At 37.2% G+C, this 15,727-nt stretch overlaps 1 protein-coding gene across 16 annotated transcripts in view; it reads left to right on the forward strand.

Moving 5' to 3' along the window:
• The window catches only part of ABI3BP (ABI family member 3 binding protein), a 252,672-nt gene that overhangs the window by 108,552 nt on the left and 128,393 nt on the right, over window positions 1-15,727 (forward strand). For all 16 annotated transcript variants that reach the window (XM_059392066.1, XM_059392067.1, XM_059392070.1 and 13 more), the window contains exons 7-11: window positions 5,407-5,455; window positions 6,475-6,546; window positions 7,135-7,227; window positions 13,057-13,134; window positions 14,951-15,025. In XM_059392066.1, the coding sequence (XP_059248049.1) occupies window positions 5,407-5,455; window positions 6,475-6,546; window positions 7,135-7,227; window positions 13,057-13,134; window positions 14,951-15,025 (367 nt within the window). The remainder of the gene's footprint in view (window positions 1-5,406; window positions 5,456-6,474; window positions 6,547-7,134; window positions 7,228-13,056; window positions 13,135-14,950; window positions 15,026-15,727) is intronic.

Below are 15,727 nucleotides of genomic sequence, written 5' to 3' on the forward strand. Positions count from 1 at the left end.
CCCGCCTGCCTCTCTGCTTACTTGTGATCTCTGTCAAATAAATAAATAAAATCTTTAAAAAAAAAACACCTTAGCATCTTCTAAACAGAGATATTTGAAAAGGTATAAACTATTTGAACTTTAGGTTATCTATTTTTAGATGATAGCTATTTATGTTAAAAATGCAGATGTTAAAGAAGTCTGATCTTAAGCATCTGGTCACATTAAATAAGTAATTCTTGTATCTAACCATGTGTTCTAGTGGCAAGCGGCGGTGCGCTTGTGCTGGGAAGTGTAGCAGAGGTCTCTTCTGATTGGTTGGTGCCTTTGTTCTACCACATGTCCAGCACTTTAAGTATCATCCCTACCTACCTATACCTCAGAAAAATAGGGACAAGGTGCATAAACAAAACAGTGATTCTTTCTATATAAATTGTATTACTTGAGATCCGTGATCTTGTGAAAGAAAAAACACATTTATCGTAATTTTGCTGTTTCACTCATGAGACTCTAGAACACTCTTTATGGAGGTGAAACCTAATGTTTACTATTAGGTTTTATTTTATATTTATATAATCAGTACATAATGTAATATCATATATATATATAAAATGATTCAATCTAGAACAATGGCTGAAAGGACCTAATTTTAATACGTTATGTCTATATTTTTAAAAAACGTATTTATTTTATCAGTTCACTAGCTAAACAATCATTTTTTAAAAGATTTTATTTATTTATTTATTTGAGAAAGAGTAAGAGAGCATGAGCAAGAGGGAGCAGCAGAGGAAGAGGGAGAAACAGTCTCCCCACTAAGCAGGGAGCCCAATGTGGGGCTCAATCCCAGGACCCTGGGATCATGACCTGAGCGGAAGGCGGGTGTTCAACCAACTGAACCACCCAGGTACCCCTAAACAATCTGTTTTTGAAGTACTTAGCATTTAACAGAAATTTTAAAATAAAAGTTTAATTATTTAATTCCAGTCTCCTTAGAAAAAGTGTTCCCATAATATATGACATCTGTTTTCACCCTTCCATTTTTTTCCATCAGAGATCCACCCATCTTTTTAAAGGCATGCCTATTATTGGCAAAAAGAGAAGTGGTGTCAATTTTTAAAGTGTAACAGTTACCAGATGAGTGGGGTGAATAGGGAGCAATGCCATGTGGTCCCCACCCATACCTTAATGTGTACAATTAATATATCTGGTGTCCTTCTGTTCTTAGCAATTGTTGTCTTAAGCAGAAACTTGAAAAATTTATATCTAGGCCAGTAATATTATCAAAGGTGTATTCTGACTCTTCCCTAAATGACCAGAAATATGAAGACTTTTGCAAGTAGGACATTAGATTAAATCAATATGTTTCATAATTTTCATTAGAACATCCTAAAAATGAATTAAAACCACAGTGTAACAGGCCCCAGTTCTTCTCATGTGGTTTGGCTCTTAAACCATTGAAGTCTGATTTTGAGCAACCCTTGCCATGCCCCAAATGGCCCCAGCTTTTTTATCTTAGGACCTGAAAATAAATCTGTAGTGAATATTCTGACACCACAAAAATATCAAATAGACAAGACTGTGAAGAAGAGCCTACATGAATAGTGTTAACACTACATATATTAAAGCTAATTTTCAAGATAGTATGAGAAGAAAGTTAGTATAATGCAGAGTGAATAGGAAGTCCCCCATCCCGTATGGTTACTACCGTTCTGGTTATTTCTAGGTAAGCACAGGCTTTCCCTAACCAGGACTAAACTCCGCTGACTCGGTCTTCAGTTCATTGCTGTTTACCATAAAAGCATCCTCTCCCTGTAGAATTTCCCCACTGGCTACTCAGCCACATTGTCCGTGGTAGAAGTGAATTCCCTTAACTAGTTCCCCAGCTCAGGATATAGTACAACCTGTTCTTCAGGGACAGGCTATCTTAAAAATCAGGAAAATAAAATGCCACATTTCTTCTAAGGCAGGAGGTAAATAATGCTTACTTCCTGGCATACAGTAAACACACAGAAAATAGTGACTCCGTGAAGCGAGGACAAGGGCTGTGGAAGGAAATGGTGGTGAAGGCTTGCAACAGGAATGGGAGTCAGCAAAATCTGCACAGAAAAGAGAGCCGGCAGGGACAAGGCATAAGAGCAAAACTAGGATGGCGAGGAAGGGTTACTGCACCGTTTTGAACACTGTACATGAAATAGTTTGATTAAAATTGTGTTGCAGTTGGCTAAACGCTGTAACTTGGAAATTATCACAGTATTTCCTTTCTCAGTGGATCCCAGTAGCACATGTTCCCTTACACTTTTATAAGAAGACATAGGGAAAGGATGCATAGTGCCAACTTCTCATTGGCAATTTAGAGCCTTCAGCATAGACATTTTAGGCAGGAGTATTTTCCTGATGCTCCTAAAAACCCTACTTACAGAGAGGCAGCTACTTGCTCAAGAGTCCAGTCCTGATGCATTTTTGGATTGCAGATTATGCAAGAGCATAATTATAGGTCTAAGAAGAATTGGACCCTGCAGCTAAATTATTTCCTCGTTTTTTGGCAGCACATACTGTACATATAGTCTTGTCATCATCTTAATAGAACATTGGTAGATCCTCAAGTTAGAGTTCAAAGAGAAACTTCATGCTGTTCATGTGAAGAATGGGCTATTTTCCATTTGTCTTTGTCAAAAATTGTTTAAAAACAAATCATCACAGCAAAGGAACTAAAAATTGAAATAATGAAATTCCAAAGCAATCAACACAGCAACTTGTAGGTGTTTCTGCTAAAGAGATGTGTCTGAAAAACTTACCATTCTGCAAAATGTGCACTAAATAGCAGGACTCATAAGGATGGAGAACAAGCCATTCAAAAATCTTTGGAACTGTAGCAACAGCTCTAACAAAAATGGTTCTTAGTACCTGGAAAGGCAATGTGGTTCCTCCTGTAAGCAGCTCCCATGTGGCTGGAGGTTGGCACAGCTGGCATTTATCAATTCTCAAATGAGGGTGGCTGGGTGGCTCAGTTTGTTAAGTGACTGCTTTGGGCTCAGGTCATGATCCTGGAGTCCCAGAATTTGGTTCAGCTTTGGGCTCCCTGCTTGGCAAGAAGTGTGCTTCTCCCTCTGACCCTCCCTCTGTTTGTGCTCTCTCTCTTTCTCTCTCTCTCTCTCTCAAATAAATAAATAAAATCTTAAAAAATATATAAATAAAAAAATAAATAAAATGAAATCCTCAAATGATTCTCAAAGGCCACATGCTGGCAACCCTTTCTCTCTAGAGCAGGACAGGTGAAAGCAAGGTGAGGCAGAGCCCCTCTGGGAAAAGATCCTGTGTACAGGGGCTCCTGTTTAACTTTCTTATGATAGAGCTACAAGAGATCCTGCAGCAAGGGTGACATCCAAGCTAAGAATGTTTTTCCTCTTCCATTGAAGGTTCTACTACTTCTGCTATTCCCTTCTCCTTTGCCTAGGAAGAATTGTGTATAAATTATACTATGTATCCTCCTATTTACCAATAGCACATAAGCTATGCAGTATACAAGCATGTGTAGTAACTGTATACTGTTGACCAAAATATCTTTTCTTAATCAAAATGTAATTCATGCTTATAAAGAATCAGGAAATACAGGAAAGTATATAAAATTAATCTGTTTATAAAAAATAACCACTGCCAGAAAAACCCTATGATCTATCTCTTTCTGATAATTTGTGTATACATACTTGTTATAAAATCAGGTTATGATGTGGATATAATTATAATCTTTGTATTTATTTATATTATGCACATTTTTCACTTTGGTAAATAGATGTAAAATTTGAAACATGATTTATTTAATAAAAGCCCTGCTTTTGGATGATGTAGTTGTTTTGCACAGTGGTGATAATTTATATGTAAGGGTGTTTATCTTTTATTATTTTCTTAGTTTAGGATCAGATTAGATTGGGCTAGATTGTTATAGAGGAAAATACTGGTGTGTTAGTCCATTAAGGCCGCTATAACAAAATACTATAAACTGGGTGGCTTAAACAACAGACATTTATTTGTCACAGTTATGGAGCCTGGGGAGTTCAGGATTAAGGCGCTGGCAGATTTGGTATCTGGTGAGAGCTTGCTTCCTGGTTCACAGACAGCCATCTTCTCGCTGTGACCTCACGGGGTAGAAAGGTAGAGGGACTTCTCTGGGGCTTCTTTTATAAGAGCACTGATCTCATTCAGAGGGTGGACCCATCAGGACTTAATCATTTCCTCAAAAGCCCTACTCATAAATACTATCACAGTTGGGAGTTAAGTTTTAACATATAAATTTGGGGTGGAGGGGATATAAGCATTCAGTCTGTGGCACTGAGTCTAAAGAGCTATAAATAGTTTGAAAAATCTGATAATAGTAAACTTCTATTTTTTGTGGGTTTTAACCATAAGGACCTTAATACAAGAAGAAAAATATCTCACAGTAAGCTTGGTATTGTGGCCCTTATTACAGGCACATTATTCACTAAAATGGGAGCATGTTAAGTCTCTTGCTCACGACTCTGAACACCTATGTGGTTAAGTATCTCACCCAGCATGTCCTGGATTATTAACAGGTCTGGTACATGAAGTCTCTTTATCATATATACAGGTTAATTCAAGCATCAACAAATCAATGTCATGCTCCCCTCTTTAACTCCATCTAATTCTTCCTTATATATTTGCTTCCCTTATTTTGTTCCCATGTCTTTCCCTTAGCTGTCTTGTCCTTGGCTCACAGTTCTGTCCAGTGATGCCTCTGCTTTCAAGTTAACGCTAAACCTGTCCCTAGTTCAATCCACTCCACGACATCAAAACTTCCTGTGGGATGTCTGAGGCAGTTTGGGAGAGGAGAGCAGGCACAGCGTCCTGGGATGCCTTTCTAGGTTGAGGTCCTTTGTGCATAAATATGTGCAGAATGGTTTAGAGTATGGGATTTGGGGGTAGAAATGTCTGGATCTGAGTCCCAGCTCTGCCTTCTAGGGCAAGGTGATCCTTGGTCTCAGGAGTTCATGGAAGTCGGGTCATCTGTAGCAACAGCAGCCGTGGCTGAGCATACTCACATCATAGACATGAATCAGTTTTAAAAGATAATCTGTAGCTTGGCATCTTTTTGAGAAGAAATGTAAAGATAATTTGAGTCACATCTCAAATGAAGTGAGAAATCACCTGGTAGTCTATTTGCAAGGCTTAGCTCCTTCCACTGCAGTTTCCAGGTCAACTAAAATAATGGGAGTTCTGCCGAGACCACTTCTTTCAAGCCTTTGGACATCTGTAGGGAATACCAAATGAGTCCAATAGAATACAGGTAGATATATGCATTAAAGATCTTTCCAGCAACTGTAGATAACACAGGGCTATTTCCAGTTCTTGTATCTTTTTTTTTTTTTTTTTAAGTTAACACTAACTAAAAAGTTCACTGTCTTCTCTCTTCAGCCAGCATATGTCCCAAGGAAGCTAATTCCAATAACAGTCATCAAACAAGGTAATTTGTATGAGTCTGTTCTGGATGCATGTTTTGACCTACTTTTTTGTTTGTTTGTTTCAATTCTAATACAGTTAACAGTTTAGAACTATTTTTCATACACTTTTTCACTGAGATAATTAAATATAGCACTTTTCCCCCTCAATTTCTTCAATCATTTTAAAGCAAAGGTGTGAAGAAGTAAGTATCTTCTAGCAAATTAGAAGTTAGTAGATAATTTTGGCTCTTGTACCAATAGGCCAAGTCTTGGCAAGTCACATTGGTTGTGTTTTACCAAAGTAAAATTTTGGTACAAAGCAATCACAATAAGTATTAAATTTTAAAATCCATCTGAAAATGTGTGGCTTTGTTCAGGGTTAAGTTGGCATACGTGAAGAAAATCATTAACAGGATATTTGAATTAGTGAAATAAAAATTATAATTTAGTGCTCCTTTTGGGGAGAGTAAAGACCTACAGTTTTCAAGAATTATGTCCATTTTATTTCGCTATCCAGTTGTTTTTGTTTTGACTTTCGGTTTTTTAAATTATTAAAATGACTCTATTATTTCCAGAAAGTTCCTTGGTAGAAGAAATTGGACACTTAAAGTAATTACACATTTTAAGAAAACATAGTCTCAAGTGTATTCTCAAAGCAGTGTCAGTAATGGACTAATTGAGATTCCTTGCTTTGATAATATACATTTTTACTTTTTAAGATTTACTATATGAATTGCCTCATTTTGTGCTATTTCTTTAACTTGGGAAGGCATCAGAGAATGGAGATGAGGAAGGAAATATTCATCTCATTTAAACGGAGCACTTTATGCTAGAATAATAACCTTTCATTACTTGAAGTCATAGGTGTGAGGTGAGATGTGGCGTCCAGTCCTTTCATTGACTGTGTAGCAGTCCAAAGAGTTAATTTATATTAAATAAAAAGTTATATTAGGGCTTCCCAGTGCAGATGTCTTCACATTACAGCTATTTACTGCTTCCTATTTTTTTTTTCATCATACTGTTACCTTTTGTATTTCCACAGTGATTCAGAATGTTACTCACAGGGCTTCAACTAAATCCCCAGATAAGACTTCCTTTGGAGGAACAATACTGGGTGAGTGTATCTTGGTATCTGTACTTAGAGTAAGCATGTCAGGCTACTTTTGGTTAATAGGGCACTTATGGAATTTTACATTGTTAGCAGATCTATTAAATTGATATTGGTTCATTTCCTTTTGATATTGAGGATTCTGGCTTGTGTCCATGCCTGGCTAGGAGCCAAGTGTGTGTTAGAGAAACAACTCTAGCCCACGTTTAGTGGGAATGATGGCACCCATCTTACTTGCCCCATCGTGTTGTTGTTGTTAGGAGGGAGTCCTTACTGCATCAAACTGCTCTTTTAAAAGTTATTATTAATAATGGCATTTTGTTCACTGTATATGTTAAACAGCCATTTTACTATTTTTGAGTCTATGGATTAAAAGCTGGAGGATTTTGTAGTTCAGTTCTGAACGTTTAAAAAAATCTGTTTAAAGTACAGTCATATTTTTTTAGGTTTGAGTTAAAATTGATGATGCCATATAAGTGCAAAGCTTTATTTTTATTATTTATTTATTTATTTATTTATTTTACCTGGTGCTCTGAGCTTTATTTTATGTCATGATGCACTTACTTTCTCTTACCCTATTATATTTCCTTGCAGTCCATCTTATTATTCCAGGCCTTAATGAAACCACTGTTAAACTTCCTACATCCATAATGCTTGAGATTTCCGATGCAATCAAGACACAGTTAGGTAAGCAGCAATGTTCCAGTTTTGAACTTGGTGGTGACTAAGTACTAGCACTGATGATCCTAGAATACCCAAGGAATCTAGCAAATGAGCTATTGGGGCATTTCAAAGTAAATGGTAAGGGACAGGCCTGTGCATTGTTGATGGGAATAAAAAATGGTACAGCTGCTATTGCAAAAAATCAGACATAGAATCACCACACAATCCAGCAATTCTACTTCTGGGTATAAAACCAAAAGAACTGGGAAAAGTTATCAAAGAGGTATTTGGACATCTATGTTCACACTAGCATTATTCACAATAGCTAAAGCATCGAAGCAACTCATGTGTCCATCAACAAATGAAGGGGTAGGCACCCTGATGTTTATAGCAGTATTATCTACAATCACCAATTTATGGAAACAGCCCAAGTGTCCATCAGCTGATGAACAGGTAAAGATGTGATCTCTATACACAATGGAGTATTACTTCACCACAAAAAAAGAATGCAATCTTGTCATTTGAAACGACATGGATGGAGCTAGAGGTATTATGCTAAGTAAACTAACTCAGAGAAAGACAAATACCATATGATTTCACTTATGTGGAATTTAAGAAATAACACAATTGAGCAAAGAGGGGGAAAGGAGAGATAGAGAGGCAAATCAGGAAACAGACTCTTAACTATAGAGAACAAACCAATGGGTTACCAGGTCGGTGGGGGGATGTTAAGTGGGTGATAGGGATAAAGCAGCACACTTGTGACTAGCTCTGGGTGATGTATGCAAGTGTTGAATCACTATATTTTAAACCTGAAACTAAACTATACAGTATGTTAACCAGAATTTAAGTAAGAGTTTTAAGAATTTAAAAAAATTTTTTTTAATTTTTTAAAATTTATTTTTAGCATAACGGTATTCATTGTTTTTTTGTACCACACCCAGTGCTCCATGCAATCCGTGCCCTCTATAATACCCACCACCTGGTACCCCAACCTCCCGCCCCCCTTCTTCAAAACCCTCAGATTGAAAAGAATGAATGGGTAAGCAAAATGTGGGTATATATGCAATGCAATATTATTCAGCTATAAGAAGGAAGGAAATTCTGACACATGCTACAGGACGGATGAACCATGAGGACAGTATGCTAAGTGAAATAAGCCAGTCACAAAAAGACAAACACTGTATAATTTCACTTACACGAGGTACCTGGAGCAGTCAAATTTATAGACAGAAATATAATGGTGGTTGCTAGGAACTGGAGGGAAGAGGGAAATGGGAAGTTAGTGTTTAATGATACAGTTTCGCTTTTATAAGAAGAGTTTTGGAGATGGACAGTGGTGATAGTTGCACAGCATTATGAATGTATTTAATATTACTGAAGTATACACCTGAAAAGGTTAATTAAGATCATATGTTCTATGTTATGTGTATTTTATCATGATAAAAAAAAGCAGGGAGGGGCAGAGAGATTGGAGTGCTGGAAAAATTTATATAAATCACATTCTATAGGTAAATAGTTATTATATATTGTATATATTAATATATATTATATAATGTATGTTTATATATTTTTTTAAAGTGAACATTTATCAAATTATCCAAAATACATATATTTATCTAGGTAAAGTTTTCAGATAGAGTGATTGTTAGAAAATTGTTATACTGTACTGTCAAAGGGTCATGAGATGTTTTCAATGAGAGCTAATGTAGAGTTCAGGTGTGTTCGAATTATTAATTACTTGAGACTGACTGCCTCTCACTTGTACAAAGAGCTTGATAAAATTTCGGTGTTTTTGAAAACACAAGAGGGGTGCCTGGGTGGCTCAGTGAGTTAAGCCTCTGCCTTCAGCTCAGGTTGTGATCTCAGGGATCTGGGATCTAGCCCTGCATCGGGCTCTCTGCTCTGTAGGGATTCTGCCTCTCCCTCTCTCTCTGCCTGCCTGTCTGCCTACTTGTGATCTCTGTCAAATAAATAAATCTTTTAAAAAAATAAAAAATAAATAAAAACACAATGATTTATTGGGAATCAAACCCAACAAAACCCTTTAATGGGAGCCCAGGGAATAATTGCGGTGCTCACTGGGGTAAATTAGTTGCTGCATTGAATATCAAATTAGTCAGGATCCTCGTAATGTATATCATAGCATCTCAAGCTTGATGGAACATAAGCCTGATGGGCTTCTGAGCCCAAACTGCAGGACCCACCTGCAGAGGTCCTGGTTCAGTAGATGAGGGGCAGGACCCGAGAATTTGCCTTTCAAACTAGCAGCCAGGAGATACTGAAGCCACTTGCCTGGGAACCATAATTTAAGAACCACCCTTCCATAGTCTTGGGAGATGGTCTTGAGCTATTGATAAATACGGAAGGAGATGGCATGATGTGGTAGACATTGAACTAGACTAAAAAATGCAGAATATTTTCTCTGAATCAGGCACTAGAGAAGAATTTTCATACTTCCATAAATGAATGTCCACCTTGTGTGGGGGGTGCAGAAATAGACCCCCGGACCCCTGTGTGGCTACATTCAGTCAACACATAATGACCAAATGTTACTCTCTGGCATAACTACAAATTATTTGTCCCAGAGTGAGTTACCTCTTAGAATGTAGATGAGTGACTTTAATCATTTCTTTAATTTGTACATCAGACTTGATCACCTTTTTTTTTTTTAAGTATAAAACTGTCACCAAACCCTGCAATATCTAAATGCTGTGCTAAAATCTGGGAACCTTCCAAATTAACTTTCCTCACTGAACTTATGTTTGGAATCCAGTGCTTAGTGTTCTTGTGCTCCCCTGTTCCCTGCCCGGAGCCTATATGCCTTGCCCTGCCCTGCCCCTGGGAAAGTCTTGTTTGGAAGGAGGGGGCAAAAAAGGAACTGACCAGTCTCTTGCTGATGTGACCCCTTATCCATCCAGCAAAACTACAAAATACAGAATTTGTGAAGGAGGTTGAAAATGAGCAGTTTTACCCAGACCACCACTGTCAGTTTTGAACTGGGGCATGTTGTGTTCTTTAGTCTTGCGTGGGATTTCCTAAACTTTTGGGGTTTTGCTAAGTTCCAAGCACTACCTTAATACCCATTCAGTCTTTCTGTTTCCTTTAGGGAATAAAACAGTGCATTTGCTTTATTTAGTTTTTCCTTTTATCTTTCTGATATGATTCACTAAACACTTTCAGGATTGAGTGTGATTTCAATAAAGAAAAATTGTATGCAAACAAAAAATATCTTTTTTGACTTGTTTTTCTGTGGAAACACCATCTTAAATTTAACACATGACAAATTTCTTATGCATCGAAGAGCTTAATAGCTAGTATCTTTGAAAATGCCCAGCAAATCCATCAAATGTGCCACCGTGACAGACTGTATTTAAAAATTATATTTTAAGTTTATTGTTTTTTTTTTAAATTTTTAATTTTTTATAAACATATATTTTTATCCCCAGGGGTACAGGTCTGTGAATCACCAGGTTTACGCACTTCACAGCACTCACCAAAGCACATACCCTCCCCAATGTCCATAATCCCACCCCCTTCTCCCAAACCCCCTCCCCCCAGCAACCCTCAGTTTGTTTTGTGAGATTAAGAGTCACTTATGGTTTGTCTCCCTCCCAATCCCATCTTGTTTCATTGATTCTTCTCCTACCCACTTAAGCCCCCATGTTGTTTATTGTTTTTAATGGAAAGAGATACTGTTAAATAGTTCTTTATACCAGCACGGGAGAAGTCAACTTACCTGAAGTTATTTAACACTGCAATTCAGAAAAGTACTATTTTTTGAGGGGGTAAATCCTAAAAATAATTTCCTCATTCCAGCAGGTCCCATCATGGGACATCAAGAAATTAATAGCTTTTGTTCTAAGAACACATGGTGTGAATAATGAGAGAAGTAAACAAGAAAGCTAGTATTACACACACCCCTCCCTGGGGCATACAAAGTGTTTGCCAAAGACAAGACTTAGCCTGCCAAAAATGAAAGGAAACAACTGTGTTGAAAAAAGGTACAGAAGAATCAGAGAGGAAAGGGAATTTCCTGGGATTTAGACCATATTCTTGTGGCATTTTACTCCGCTCTTGCCAGAACTCTAGTGGTCTATAGAAAGTGTAGGTGAATATTCATGGGTTGGTAAGAGACATGAAAGTTCTCTCATGCAAATATCTTCCTCACCTACCAATTTCTCTGACATCTGAAATAATGTATTTAGAAATATAGTATGCCTTTGTAAGGAATTTGTGACGTGTAAAGAATACAAATGTCTCTTGGGAAGGTAGCTTACCTCCCACCCCCTCAGCCATTAACAGCCCAATAGGCTAATATGATTACTGGCTGAGGGCAAAGTAATTAAGCAAAGTAATTAAGTAATTAAGAGCATTTGTTTGAAAGTATAGGATCTGCTAATACCTTCCCTGCTATTCCTTATGTTCCACAAATAACTGAAGCCATAAGATAACTGACTTTCTCTGCTTGACTTATTTCACTTAGCATAATCTCTTCCAATCCCATCCAAGTTGGTGCAAAAAGTTGGGTATTCATCTTTTCTGATGGCTAAGTAATATTCTATTGGAGAGTTTAGAAGGGAGGGGTGTAAGGGAATGGCATAGCTCAGTGATGGGTATTAAGGAGGGCATGTATTGCATGGAGCACTGGGTGTTAAATGCAAACAATGAATCCTGGAACATTACATCAAAAACTAATGATGTACTGCATGGTGACTAACAGCACAATAAAAAAAAAAATTAAAAAAAATAATAAGTAAGTGTTGAATCTCTAAACTGTACACCTGGAACTCATACTACACTGTATGTTAACTAATTGAAAACTAACTAAAAACTTGAAAATAAATAACAAATAAAAATTCAAAAAAATAATAAGTAAGAAATAAAAGAGGATTCAAAAAAAAAGGTCAGATTATTAACACAAAAATCACTAATAAAAAAATATATAGGATTTGTAGGTCAAAATAAATAATAGTCCTAGTCAGCCAAGGAAATAACTGAGAATGTAGGCTGTTACACAGGAAGGATTAACAAAGATGTCTTAAGAGAGAAGAGGACCCTGAGGGAGAGCACTAAAGAAAAACCTTATAATCTCACACTTAAAAAACAAAGCAAAACAAACAAGAAACACTTCCTATGGTACACCTTGAAAATAACAGGACCAATGTTCATAAAAATCTGTAATCTGAATTTTTTTTCCTATGCTAACAATCATGATGGTTCTAAACAAAAGCTGTGACTACAACAGAAAAAAAAATGTTGATTAAATTTAGATATTTTAAGAATGGAAATCACCAAAATTTCTACTGGACTTGTTTTTTAGTTATTTCAGAGTCCCTTCTCTTTATGCCCTGCTCAATTAATTTGAACAATGTATTTAACATTTCTGTTGGGCAAAAATGCTGTGCAACCTCATGTACACATGAATTCAAAATACACCTGTGACCGTTAGACATGGCAAACACAGTAACACCTGCGACACCTGTGTCTAGCATCTTAAAACACTCCCGAAAATAATCAGCTCTATGGAAAAATCTATCGTAGACTTCCATAATACAGACTGAAAACTGATTTGCTTCTATTATCATTGTGAAAGGGATGACTTGATAATTGTCTTTATGTTGTGATTTTTTTTTCTTCATCCCAATGCCAATTTAAATCTTAAAGAAGTACCTAGAGTTCATGAGAGGGAATTCTGAAGAATCCCTGGTGGAAATGTTGACTGCCTGGTGGGAAGAATTAAGAGCAAAATTGATTTTTTGAAATAATCTCTTACTTGATGTTTTGAATGAATTCTATTTGGGCACTGTGTTATGAAGAAGTGAGGTGATTGATTGTTCTCTGACTTCTTAGCTAAGAATGAAACGTTGGCATTACCTGCTGAATCTAAAACACCAGATGTAGAAAAAATCCCAGCACGGGCCATAACAGGTAATGAGATCCCTATGTTGTTAACTTCGAGGGAATAAATATTTTGAAAAATGATAAATGGTTGATGAGTTTATACTTTTTTCTGGTGAAGGACCACTAGGAGATTAATTTTCATCATAAGCACAAACAATAAGAGATTGTAGATTCTTAATTTCACATTTGGAAAAACAGCTGATGTGGAAAGAACTATGGACTCATATGACCCAATATATAATATGGAAGCTGTATTTTTCACTTTAAGTAAAGTTGTCCCCTCAATGTTTAGGATATTTTTATACTAGAATGTAATACTATGGTTCATGTGCTTTCCTTTCTTATGAAGATGTGAGCTCATTTTTCATTTCTCTCACAAGTGGTCAGTTTATCAAAATGCCATAATTCCTTTGAAACCCATTAGCATGATAACTATGAAAGTACCCTAGAATCATTTAGGACAATTAGATTAATTGTTCTATGGAAGATTAATCTATAGAAGGTTAATAATCCTACTATAAAGAAATATATAATAGTTCAGTGAAAATCCTTTAAAGAATAAATGTGGGATACATTTTCCCCATAGTTTATCAGCCTTTACTAACAAACATTCAGCATTTCTTCTTTGAATGAACTGCCTAAGTATGGCCCACTGGGGACGTGATTCTCTCTGAACCACAAAGTTTTTGCCAAAGCAGTACCACCTCACCCAGGGCCTAGTAAAACAAACATTTGTCCAGAATTTCCCCAAATCCACATTTAGCAAAACATGTTCAATCTAAAGTGAATTTTTTAATCCACAAAACTGCCATAAATTGAAATATCAGTGATTATTTACTTTGCACTAAACTCTTGGATTCATAACTGGTCCAGAAAAGATAAAGATTGGTGGGGAAATAGAACAACTTGATCTCAAGAAACCTATCCAAGTAGGACTGTTTCCCTGACAGAGTAAGAAGTCTCAGCTCCTACCTACATGGAAGATGGACCTTCCATCCCCCACCTTCATGGGTGTTAGGACAAAGGTACAAACTATCTAAGGTGCTAGAATATTCTATTCAAACAAAATTCCTAGGTAATTTTTCTAATTTCAATATAATTTGTCGGCACCAAGAAAAACATAGGAATGACCCAGTAGATGACTCCAAGTTCTTTTCTGCCCCAAAGATCCAACCCATTTTTCCCATTATACTCTCCTCCCTCGGCACAGCATCTGACGGGAGCGTCTACAGATTTTTTCATTCTCAGCCAAACCTTCTTCAGAATTTTCCTATTCAGAAACACTTAGGCAAACACTATACCTGATTATTCAGTGTTGTGTTTATTTTGTGTCTCGCGGCTGAGCATGATTCCTTGCCGTAATTATAATCCAGTTCCAAGCTTTGCATGCTGACTGCCGTTTGGAAGAGAGAAATCTTTAATGTAATAGTTCTCAATAAACCTTTCTGCCTTGGGTCATTCTTTAATTTGCCCATTTATTAATTCATTTAATATTTGTCATATGCTTGCTGACTATACCCCAGACATTGTGCTGAGCCCTGGAGATAATAAGAAAGAAAAAGACAGGCAAGGAAAAAATTATGATTAATAAGTGCTTTCACCAAGGTCAGCTCATTGTGCTTTTTGGAACACAGGGAAAGTGGACCAAACTCAGCAAGGCAGTGTTGGAAGAAGTATCAGCTCAGGCATCTGGGGCAAGCCAGGGAGTCCTTAATTAACTTGAAAAGAATTGGTCAATTTATGTGCCAGTTACTAATTCTAAAGGGCAACAAAAGCACCTTATGATCTTTGGTTGCTTCATTATTTTATCTGAATTTGTAAAGTTGTCTTTTTTACCTTCCAGTGACACCTGAGTCAATGCCAAGGACCACAAAACCCACTGTGTCTAGTGCACTAGACTTTTCAGAAAAAACACTAGGTAATTTTAACATTTTTTTTTCTTAACTCCCAACACTCATAAAAACAAAAAGTAACCCCAATGCCTTAGTTCCTCTATTCCTTTTATTTCCCCCCTTTATTGGCAGTTGTTATTCATCCATTTCTTGGGCCAATTCTGTTAGAGTCCAACAACATGCCTTGATCCTGGTGATGAAGTTCTAGAACCTAGGTGAGGTTTGGTGGGCTGAGGTCCGGAGCCGATGACCAAGAAAGAATTCTTGAGACATCTTTGGTGCAAAATGGTGGTTTATTAAAGCACGGGACAGGACCCGTGGGCAGGAAGAGCTGCTGCCCCGGGTTGTGAGGGATGGCAGGTTATGTACCCTGCTGTTGGGGGAAGGTGAGGGGAATGGAGGTTTCAGTGGAGTTTTCATATGCTAAAGAGGGCCTACAAGGTGCCAGGGTGTTCCAGGCCTGCCGGAGGCCTTGCCCTTGCGGCTGGATCAATGTTGTCTTTAGACCAGCCATTAACATTAAGATCTTTGGGAGACTTTTTGGTGGGGTGTCACAATCCTGCTATCAATTGTCTTTGTTAGTGAGATTTAGAACATTTGTAAGCCAAGGGAGACTCCTGTCTAGCAGGATTGTGAGCTCTGCAAGTTAACCATTTGCTTATTGTTCATGGCAGTCAGGGCTGCCTGAGGGATGCTACACTTATGGAGGGGAAAGGGTGAAGAGGGGG

Source organism: Mustela nigripes, chromosome 2 (assembly GCF_022355385.1).
Source record: "Mustela nigripes isolate SB6536 chromosome 2, MUSNIG.SB6536, whole genome shotgun sequence".
Classification (NCBI taxonomy): Eukaryota; Metazoa; Chordata; class Mammalia; order Carnivora; family Mustelidae; genus Mustela; species Mustela nigripes.